Source organism: Pseudopipra pipra, chromosome 7, assembly GCF_036250125.1.
Source record: "Pseudopipra pipra isolate bDixPip1 chromosome 7, bDixPip1.hap1, whole genome shotgun sequence".
NCBI lineage: Eukaryota > Metazoa > Chordata > Aves > Passeriformes > Pipridae > Pseudopipra > Pseudopipra pipra.
Window position 1 is genome coordinate 11742839 of NC_087555.1, and position 11899 is coordinate 11754737.

The 11899-nt window shown below is 39.0% G+C and overlaps 1 protein-coding gene across 6 annotated transcripts in view; it reads left to right on the forward strand.

The window, feature by feature from the left end:
- The window catches only part of SPATS2L (spermatogenesis associated serine rich 2 like), an 82973-nt gene extending 71074 nt beyond the window's left edge, over nt 1–11899 (forward strand). For all 6 annotated transcript variants that reach the window (XM_064662017.1, XM_064662011.1, XM_064662013.1 and 3 more), the window contains 5 exons: nt 1161–1219; nt 4659–4768; nt 5309–5411; nt 8816–9036; nt 10557–11899. In XM_064662017.1, the coding sequence (XP_064518087.1) occupies nt 1161–1219; nt 4659–4768; nt 5309–5411; nt 8816–9036; nt 10557–10952 (889 nt within the window). In that variant the 3' untranslated portion in view covers nt 10953–11899. The remainder of the gene's footprint in view (nt 1–1160; nt 1220–4658; nt 4769–5308; nt 5412–8815; nt 9037–10556) is intronic.

The window sequence follows — 11899 nt, forward strand, 5'->3', positions numbered from 1 at the left end:
CTTTCTTTACTGCCCACTGAACTCTATAGGATCTTGCCTTTGTTGCAAAGGATGTTCTAGAAAAATGTTTTGAGTTTGAATTTTCCATAATGTCTTTCTTCAGTAGAAGCTGGTTCATATGTAACTCAGTGTCTTCAATGCATACAAAAGCTTATGTTTAAGAATGATTTTACTAAAAGGATTGAGAACTCCACTCTTCCTTGAGTGCATGCCTAGATGTACTCCTGGTATTTTACCTACTTTTTGCAATTTCTCCCCTCTAGAAGCTACTTGCATTTACTCACTTATGCAAACATAAACATTAGTATTGGTGGTGTTTATTAAATGTGAACTTAACTTTAAGAGGGGAACTAGTGAGGGGAAAGTGGAATGGCACACCAGAGCACTGTCCAGTGGAGAACATTCTGCAGTGGTGTTGTCTTACTGAAAAATGTCTCTGGGTTCATGATGTTCATATACCAGAACTACTGTCTGCTCTCAGCAGACCCACCTGATCAGTTTGTACTTTGACAACTTAAAAGCACTGTCAGGGATTGTGCACCAGAGGTTTGTGAAAGGAGAAGCACACAATTCCTTTAGGAAAGCCAGGTAAAAGTTGAACCACTCTTTCCCAGTCCTGGAGAGAAAAGGGGTCAAGGAAGCTGACCTCTAATATGAAGGTACTCTAATGCTTGTTTACATCACAAACCATTTTCTTGTTTGCCCTGACATATTTTGCAAAAATATCTCTATTTAAGGAAGAGAAGGACCACTTGCCACACATCTTTAATTGTGTTTTATTCTTATTATTGTGCTGCATTAACTTGGGTAGCAGCAATGGTGTATGTGGCTTAATTAGGAAACAGACCACTTGGTCATTTGAGGGTTTCTGTGCTGAGACAGTGCTGAAGAGGTAAATCAGAGTGACTTCCACATCTGTGCAGACACGTGAGCAAGCCAGTGAGATGTTTGTGTAAATCAGCATACACTGATCATCACTAATCTTTTTGTAGTCAGCTTACCTAGATGTTTCTTCAGTTTCAATTTTTTAAGTCTTATCCATTTCAAAACTGCCCATAATTAAGGTCTGAAGTGTATGTGTGGTTACAGCTTTTAATTTTGATGGAGTCCTAGCATGGATTAAATTATGGTTTTTTTCTTTCTTTTTTTTCCTTTTTTAGCATCGTAGACAAAGAAGTGTCATTAATGGCAGAAATTGATAAAGTTAAAGAAGAAGCCAGTAAGTAAAAAAAATACACAGGGAACTTTTGGAATAGCCATGGGAACAGTTGTTTTGTTTGGCAGAAAATTACACAGTACATAAATTTGGTTAGCAGCATTCCCTCATCTTTCATTGTGTGTATATACAGTCAAATAAGGCTTTGGTGTTCCAGGGTAGTTCCTGTCTATAGGGATTATGCATCAAAGTTTCAATATTGTGAAATTAAGGTGAACTAAAAGTTCATATGAAGTAAGATTTAAATTATTTATTCCTTCTGCTTATCTACCAGAGCTTTTTGACCACTCCTTTTTTTTTTTTTTCATTTCTATGGTTTGTTGATTACTTCATTTTCAATTTTCAATCACTGTTTGCTTGCTTATATTACATATATGAATTAGAATACTGGAAGTTACATGGGGCATATGTTATTGTGTGCCTTGTGTAGCTTTAAAGGATAGTAATCAAGCTTGTGAATTAGAACAATTAAAAAAAATCAAAAAAGATATGTTTACTGCAATCTGTTTTCTTAATAATCTGTAGGAGTTGATCTGATTCCATGCTTTCATGTTGTCTCTGTTTTTTGCATAGATTTTCATGTATATACATTCTGATTTGGAAAAAAAAAAGGCAAGATGAGCCATGTATACCACATGATACCACAATATCTGTTTATATTCCATCTGGTATATGGTATTTGTATTTACCCCCAGTAATCAAGAGTTTCAATAAGGATTGCTAAACAAGAAACTGAAGAGTAACCAAAGCATTGTTAGAATGATACTTTGTCTGGCAGATGAAAATATCACTGCTATGTGTGCATACAATCCTTTTATTGATTTGTGAATTTAAAGACCTTCCAAGGAGGGTTACAAATACAGGTAACATTCTTGAATGCTTCATTTGCATTTGGAACTCTCACTTAGTTTACAAATGTATACTAGTTAAATTTTTATTTAAAAAAAATACTCTAAATCCTCTCTGATGCTACCTAAGTTTCTTGCAGCTGTGTATCTGTGGAAATTAAAAGGTAAGAGTTGTTACAGCAAAGATTAGCATTAGTTTCTGTCTTGAATTTCATATGCTAATTTTTCTAGGAATAACATGAGATAGATGTGGATTTGAACTTCATTGTTATTCTGGGGAGGAATTGTGGATGGATACATATCAGCAACTTTTTGGTTGCCTGCAGAGACCAGATAGCCATAATCAGCTACAGGGCATGCACTCACTCCCAGGAAAACCAATGGGAGAATTCCCATCGATCAGCAGACGAGGATCTAACCCCTAAATGCATAAACAAAACCACATTTTGGAAATCCACTGTCCAGGGCTGATGGTATTATAGGGCCCTTTCATTAATCTTGGCCAGGTTTAATAGTAATTTTTGTAGAAAGTAAACCTAATTCTTATCTACAGACATGCAAAGTGCTGCATTTGCACATGACATGTTCTGTTTCCTTGTTTTCATGCCAGCTCCCTGAATAAGAGTGGATGGCCTCTGTACCTGTTTCTGACAGTGTGGTTTCTGCTGTCTCTCAAGGCTGTTGTAGGCTGTAAAGTGCCTTCAAAAACTTAGGCAGAAAGTTGTTATAGGACTGTAACATGCAAACCAAGAGATAAATAATATTATTTATTTTCATATCTCTTTGCTGCACTGGAGGACTGTTTTACAGTGGGTAATCTTACTGTCAACACTAGGAAAAATTCCAAATATGATCATTTCAGTTTTTAAAAAAAATGGGTATTTGGCCGGCACCTCATGCGGAGATGAGTGCTACTATCAGATGAGATCATGTTTTGGGCAGACACTTCAGCAAAGAGGATGCTGATCTTGGGGAGGAACAATATTAGTATTACCAAGAATAAGCAATAAATCAGAACTCTTGGGCAAAGGAAACCAGCTAGTAAACTGGTTCATTTAATCTGATAAAAGTTTCTTATTCTTGTAGACCGTATTCCACAAAAACAAAATTAAAAGATCATCTAGAGACATAGATACACACCTGCTCTTAGCATAAGTAATAATGTAGGCACAGATTTGCCAACAGGGCTAAAGGAACTGTAGCCACCCGCTGCCTTCCCTATCCTGTGTGACACACACTCCCCCATCGTATGGTTTGTTTGCTCCCAGATAGCTGCAGAGGTGCAGCTGAGTCTCCCTGTGCCTGCTGGACCATGTTGTACTCAGTGAAACACTGGAACAGGTTTCCCAGAGGGGTGGGAGATGCCTCATCCCTGGAAACATTCAAGGTCAGGCTCTGAGCAACCCAGTCTGTTCAAGATGACCATGCTCATTGCAGGGGGGTTGGACTAGAGACCTTTAAAGGTCCCTTCCAACCCAAACTATTTAAGATTCTATGGTACTTTAAAAAGAAGGTGCCATCTGATTAAATAAATGATAATGGGTTGAGAAACAAGCTGGCTGTGAAATATCATTAATTCCAACCTTAAAAATGGCATTACAAAGTGTAAGCTGGTTACATGACTTGCCAAGTCTGCTGTAGAAATCTGTGGCAAAAGAAGGCAAAGCAGCCAAAATCTCCACAGCTGTAATGGAGTCTGTGGCCTTAGAATAGTTTACAACTACTGCTCACCCTGACTGTATGTGTAAGGTCTAGGCAAAGGACTATGATTGGTTTTATTTTATGTCTAAGTGCTGTATTTCCTCTCTACCATAAGTACTGATCCCAACAGCCAGTTAATCAATTGTTGCTTTTACACTGAGTCACCATGTAGGTAATAGAGTTTGCATATATTTCATTTTCCACCAAAATTGTAATGTGGTATTATCTTATTATTTTGTATGTTACTAGATCATTGCTCTGTGGTTCATGGTTAATCTTTCCCTATAAGAATATAACTGTTCACCTCTTCCTTATATAGAATATACAAGACAGGCAGTAAAGAATATTTAGTACTTTTTCATAAAGACTGTTGACCTTCAATACTGCTTTACAGTTGAAATGGCAACTGTGTATATTCTGCGTGTGAAAGCAAAATTGCGATGCCAATGATTTTAATGTAAACTGTATACAAAGGAAGTGAAATAGCCCTGTGTAGATAAAATATAGCATGTCTTCAGAAACAGGCTGGTGACTTAATGTAATGCTTCTTTCCATGTCTCCGTGGAAGACTCCCTGATTTTGTGATTAAAACTAAAGCACTGGAAAACTCAAAGCAATATGCCTTTACCCCTGTTTGTCTAAATGTTGAAGGATTGGTTTAACTTTGGTTTTCCGACAGCTATCCCGTTTCCAGGTCTTTTTCAACATCAGGCAATTCAGTTAAATAAGCTGATTGACTTAATCTGTGCAAGCTGCATATTGGAAGTCCAGTTGAAGTCAAGGGTCCATGTATTTGTCTCACATGTGATGTACAGTGTTAATGCCTAAAGACTGATAAATTCCAGAGCAGTTTACCTTCCTAGCATTAACGACTGACTATTGGTATTTGGCAGTGGAAATCCTGACTGCTCGGCAGAAGAAAGCTGAGGAGCTGAAGAGACTGACGGACCTCGCCAGTCAGATGGCTGAAGCACAACTGTCTGAACTCAGGGCTGAAATTAAGGTCAGGCATTTACTTCTGCTTGGGTATTTTAGCTGTTTGCAGAACAGCCAAGAAAGAGCTGTCATGTTAACATGCCCGGGCTGTTCAGTCCTGCTATAGGCCAACGAGTAACTAGCTTTCCATATGGAAAGCATAACTTCTTAAAGCATTGTAGCACCTCTGGGCAGTGTACAGATGATGTACAGAGAAATGTCAGCTGTCTCATCAGTGTAGCAGTGGGGAGTTTTGCTGTTTGTGTATCATTTGTAAGACTCAGTTAACAAGTAAACTTGATAGCTTCAGATTCAGTGACCAAACACATATTCTCTGAGGAAATGACCCACTTCCCAAGTGTGGGAGTGATCAGCTCCCACTGGGCTGTGAGACATGTAATTTGGTAAGGACGGGAAAATATTTGGTTCTGCATAAAAATCCCGTGTACAGGGCAGGGTCAAGAGTTTGTTGAGCCTTACAGTGAACTTAAGATCAGTTGTTTCCTTTACCATCCATATGGTCTTTTGCTCATAATGTAAATCACTGTTAACGCATCTTATTTTGCAGCACTTTGTGAGTGAACGGAAATACGACGAAGAGCTGGGCAGGTCTGCCCGATTTTCCTGTGATACAGAACAGCTGAAGACCCAAATTCAGCTCTGTGGAGAAAGTAAGTGCTGGTGATTTCTCACATGGAATTTCTCAGAACACAGTGTTCCACTTACCCGTTCAGCAGAACTAAAGGCACCTGTGCTGCCTGGGGGGGTGGGGTGCAGGAAGCCCACTGTGAGTGGTGTCTCTGGATGCAGGAGGCTCGCTGAACACACACAGGTCACCTGTACAGTGTGCGACATGTTCGACTCACTGTGCCTGTGCTGCACACTCCATCTGCAGGTGTGCACTGCCCACTTTGTCAGAGATCCACAGGTGTTACTCAGATCAGTTGGAGCTTTCAATCTAAACAGGATTTCCAAGTGGAAATAAAAGTCAGCTCTGGGGAATATGCAAATTCAGTAAGTTATAAGTAAATAGTCAATAGGAAGCTTCTCTGTGTGAGCATAGTGTTGTGAGGCCAATGCAGATCTCTCCTGCTAGGAAGTAACTCCCCAGCTTTATAACAGTGTTCACTGGGTTATTCACTGAGTTTTTCAGGAGATAAATGGAGTCTCAAATCATAGCATAATTAAGGTTGGAAAAGACCTCTAAGATTACAAAGTTCCCCAGTCAACCACCATGTTCACCACTGAACTATGTCATCAGTTGCCATATCCACATGTTTTTTGAACGCTTCCAATGCTTAACAACCCTCTCCATGATAAAATCTTACCTAATATCTGATCTAAACCTCCCCTGGTGAAACTGGAGACTATTTCCTCTCATTCTGTCCCTTGTAACCTGGGAGAAGAGACTGATCCCACCTTGCTACCATTTCCTTTTAGGTAGTTGTAGAGGGCAATAAAGTCTCCCTTCAGCCTCCTTTTCTCCAGGCTCCTCTTTTCAAATCATCTACCCTTCTGCTTGGAAATTTACGTTCACTTTTTTGCTTCTAGTATCATGTCCCTTTTGCAAAATAAGAGATTGCCTATTTCTCATCTTTGTCATGCTTTTTTCCCTCCGCCTAAAGAAGTAAATGCTGTAATGCTTTGTCCAAAATGTTACCCTGTCACATCATATCCCATCAGTACCATTATCCAGGAGAAAACTGTTAAAACAGTACTGAACTAGTGCATCTTAGTGGAAGGAAAATGATAAATGCTTTCAAGTAGTTACTCAAAACAGAAAAAGGAGAAAAAGCTACACAATCTGCCAATATGATCTTGTGACTGCACAGTTAAAGAACTGACTGCTTGGAGGCATAACCAGTTTAACTCAGTAGACCATAAGAATTGCTTTTGCAGAACACTTTGAAAATACATCTAACCCTATATCCTCTCTGTCGCTGAAGCCAACTCAGGATGTTTCAAAAGAAGGCATAAACTTCCCAGTAATGCATCTAATTGTTTACAGTCACCTCGTAGACCCTATCTCATACCCTGAAGCATAAGAGATTGAAAATTCTATAGAGATTATCCTGACTAATAATACCACAGCTGCTATTGATACAACCATAGACTTTTTTTTTAAACTCATTGAACTACTTTCCTAAATAACTTCCAGCTGCAGTTAATTCAGCAAGTTAATTATTTATACCTCATTTCAGTAAAGCATTACATAAGCATAGTTTGATGCAGGCCTGTTCAAATTGGGTCAGTGAAGTCAGAAGAGTAGGGGAGCAGTGTCATCCTAGAAATGACTGATAGTGCACTGACTGTCTGAAGAACTTAGTTCTTACCTGTCCTCAGTGACTTTAGATGAGCAACTCATGATGTTGGATGTCTTTGACAAGAGCTTTTCAGTGCAAAAGATGTTTCTGTTAGCAGTATCTCACAGTGAGGCCCATACTCTGCTAGGAGCTGCAAATACCACTCAGAGGTTATATGAGGCCTATAGCTAAGAACAGCCACTGTTGAGGGCTTTAACAAAAGCAATAACCAAACCCACAGAGCTTGTGCAAAGCAAGGCATGTTCTAACATGAGGAGAGGGTAGACAGCATACACTCACAATGAAGGCCAGGAAGAAACAAAAATAATTGGACTAACATATAGCCAGAATGCCCAGTGGCAAGTTGTATCCTTCCTTGTACATCTTTTTTGTTAAAAATAGATTTTTGTGAAAAGCACCTGAGTCTTTATATGGGTTTGCATGTGCAGCAGTCTAGAGAGCAGTAGAATTCAGTGACAGCTGGCCTCAGTGAGCTTCAGAGAGAAAATTCAGTCCATTGTGCAGATCATTGCATTGTTTTGCTGAAGAGGGCACCTAGTAGGAGAAGTAGCTGATGTTGTTACAAGTAAGATCCTCGAATAATCTAACAGATGATGCTCAGTTACTAAAATTTTTCCTTACCTTCTTTCTCTGTACTAAAAGTGAAAAAATAGAAGTACCTCTTGGATAAAACAGCAGCCGTCTCTCTGAAGCGAACCTCAGTTTTGTCATCTGTACCAGAAGGAAACAGAAAAATTCCATAATCAGAAAAATTAAGATCAGGAACTTTGTTAGCCTCAGCATCTCCTTGAGACTGCTTGGGGGCTATTTCACAGAAACAGCTTTAAGAGCCTGTGGAAATGCAGAGAAGAATAAGGATTTTTTTGGTGCATTTCACATCCAGACATGACAGTGCTTAGTAAATCAGGCGATGTCAAAATATTAAGAAGTAGGGAGTAGGAATATACTGAGATGAGCAGTAGTGGTTCCTGATGGTGCAGACTGCCATGGTCTACATGAAGTTGATTACTGCATTGCATTCAGTTCCAGTTTTTATAGATATTCATGGTACAGAAGAACCTTTTTTACCCATCTCCATAGAGAGGGATAAGCAACAGGCACTAAACTATTTTTTTCTTCATCTTAAAAATGTTTAGACATTCTAGGGCAGCTTTCATGGCTGTTGCCTGTGTTGTAGGTAGTACATATGTAGACAGCAATGACAGCCATGGTTCCATGATCAGAGAATAATTTGGAATAGAATTTAATCTGTGATGTCTGCAGACACAAATTCCTTTGACCTCAAGCAGTCAAGAGAGTTACTGGCATATCACTTCCCACATTTCTTCCTTTGTTGCATGAAGACTCTTGTTACAGGGGCATTATTGATAGGACAAGCAGTGCATGGAGTGGTCCTGGCAGCACATGTTCAGCTCAACCGATTAAAAGTTGACAAGCAAACCAATAGGTGCCAGGAATTTTGAAAAATTCTCTTGGGTGACGAAAGCTTGGCCTTCTGCCAGGCTCCTTCCAGTTTTAGTGCAGTGCCATCACATTGGCTTTTCTGTCTCCAGAAGTGCTTCACAATGAGGCCATTTTATAGAAGTAAAACACTATGGCCTAACTCCAACCCAAGTTGTCTAGCTTACTTCATTATTTAAAGTGAGGCTGGAACAATGCTTCCAAAATGAAGTGTAAGCAGAATAATAATACATTCCTATGTTTAGATGTTGATCATTTAACTGATAACACATAATCTTTTTCTTTTATAGTTTCTCACCCAAAGAACAACTATTCCTCAAGGACACCATGCAGTTTAGTGCTGTCTTCAATGGCCTCTCATGCAACAACTGGCAAGCAAAACACACACACACGAAAGTCCTCTAGTAATGCCAAGAACTCTGATAATAAAACAGCCAGCATTAAAGTACAAAGTCATCCTTCTTCCAATCCTACAGAATCTTCTTCTCAAGGAATTCCAACAAATAAGCAGGTAAGAAACCAGTTATGAACTAAACTAAATTACTTAAGAAATTTCAGGAAAATATGCAGCATTGAAAGTTGTTAATACAAAATCAAGTACTGGTTTGCAGTCTTTATATTTAATTAATAATTTTTGAAAATATGCAAGCATATATTTTCCAGTTTCATTTTCGAGTCAGCGTGAGCATTCGGAGTGGAAATACCAGAAACGCCATATGACCAAAGACGACTGTCAGGTGTTCAGAAGTGACCAGTGGCAGTTAATAGACTGAAAAAGAAAAACCCTCCATAATAGCTAACTGCCCTATGCACTGTGATGGAGAAACATTTAGTCCTGATACTTACCAAATGGTCGGCTGATGTGCTGTTGAAGCACAGTTATTAGATACATTTTAAAAGTAGAATCCTGCTGGGTTTAAAAGCATGTTATTTCAGAAGCTCTATGACACAGCTTATAGTATTGTCCTATATTGGAAGCTATTTTGTTATATGAGCACCTTAGAATGTCCTTCTACTGTTGTTCTTAGGTAAAGCTGTCGCTGAAGTTGCTCTGAATTTTGTCCCAGAAGGGATTTTAGGATCAAGTAGACACCTGAAGGGAAACAAAAGAGCATTACATAGTGTCAGTACATACATGGAATCAGCTGTCCTGGCAGGCATGCAAATAAAGTGTAGTTCAACCACTTCCTAGTAAAGATCAGAGCATCCTCTGAACGAGATATCACAATGGACATCTGTTCCACAATGTGGATGCTTCACTTGACTTTAGTTTACGTATTAATTTCTGTTCTTCCTGCAGTCTTACTGTAGTATTTTCACAACACTTTACTAGGAAAGGTATTTTCATGATTTTGGAAAAAATCAGTCAGTGTCAAGTTCTTCAGCACTTCTTAACTGCTCAGAGAATCGTAGAGTACCCCAAGTTGAAAGGGACACACAAGGATCACTGAAACCCAACTCGAGCCCTGCACAGAACCATCTCCAGGAGTCACATCGTGTGCCTGAGAGCATTGTCCAAAGGCTTCTTGAACTCTGTCAGGCTTGGTGCTGGGACCACTGCCCTGAGGAGCCTGTTCCAATGACCAGCCACACTCTGGGCGAAGAACATTTGCCTAATATCCAACCTAAACCTCAGCTTCATGCTGTTCCCTTTGGTCCTGTCACATGTAACAGTGTTGGTCCTTTTGGTTTCCAAGGCACCTTCATATGCAATTTCTGTTGACTACAACCCACAGAATCCTTTCCTCAACAGCTGCTCTTGAGCTGTCTGGTTTTTCTGTATTCTCTTGAATCATGGCAGACTTTAATTTGGCATCAGTTGTGAACCTGCCATCTATATTTTCAGGCTACTCAGATGTAGTATGGTACTCATAGTTCAGTTTTTAAGTGTAATAAGGAGAGAACTGTAACTGTCAAAAGTGTATAGTGTCTTACTTCTCCTAGTTACACTGTTAATTCTAATTGCTATATTTCCTGTCGTGTTGGAAGGATTCAAATAACCTAACAGTTATCCAATTTCTTCCTGGGTAGAATGGGCCTTCTAGCCAGAGACGAAGATTCAACCCACAGCACCAAAACATGCGGCTCAATGGATCTCTGAAGGCACAAGGTGCCAGTAATGAGGCAGATCAAAATACAAAGAGCGGCGCCAGGTCTGAGCACAGAAGACAGCAGCATAACAGCTTCAGATCTAAAAATAAAGGAGCTATGAAAAATCAAGAGCAGTCTACAACTGCAAGGACCACAGAGAATCCGACACATTCGGAGAAGACCCGTCGGAAGCACCACACACCAGACACTGCAGATCACAGGCCTTTCCAAGGCAGTGTTGGCAGGGTGTCCCAATGCAATTTATGTCCTGCAAGGAGGGAGGTCTCTGCTGATGCCACTGTTCTTTCAGTGCCAACTGTGACTTTGGTGGCTTAAAATGTCACAGTGATGGCAGGCAGAGAAATTTAATCTCTTCATTTTAGTTTCTTGCTCGAAATGCTTGTTGGTGAAGAAAATAAGTCAGAACATAGTCTTTTAAATCTGTTGCTGCTTAAAACTTGTTGGTATCTTTATTACTTACTAATTATCAAAATTAAATCATACTTTCAAGGCTTTCCCCAATATCTTCACATTTATTTTATCGTGACAGTATGGAATCTTACCAAAGCAGCATTTACTTCTTAGAAAAATGAAATCTAGATTGGAAAAATAAATTGATAATTAAATTCATAATAGCAAAAGCCTCTTGTAGATATGTGGTTATACCAGTCAGCCTTATTTTTTGTAGAACAGCCTGTGTTAGAAGGATCCCAGAAAGTCTCTATGCTGTGGTTTGCAATGAAATCAGATGATCTTGGAGAATTTTTCAGCAAATCTCTATACATCTCTTTCTTTCTGTGCGTGTATACACATACATGCATGCACACTGTATACACAGAGTTTTGTTATATACAAGAAGAGTTGAAAAGGCAATTCGTTTGATTTTAGCTTATTATTCCATAATCTGAGATCTTTAAGTTCAAGTATAAATTGTATTAAATGTATTACATATTGGTATTTTTCATGGACAAACTATTTTTATGAGGCTGAGGAAATATGCTCATTTAAGTTTGGAATGTATATAATAATGGCTATTCAGATGCACAGCCCTGTTCTCCATCCTTATCAGCCACTTTTCTATGACTAGTTGGATTTATTTTTTTGCATATGAAAAGTTGCAGGTCTTCTAGACTTGAATTCAAATTATTTTTCTATACTTTTGCTGTAGGAACCATCTGTCCATAATGAAAGCTATGACTAATAAATTACTTAGTCTTTATGTTCTGATTCTGTATTTCAGAAAACCTGTTTCTTCCAAAAATTAAAATCTTCTTTCTAAAATA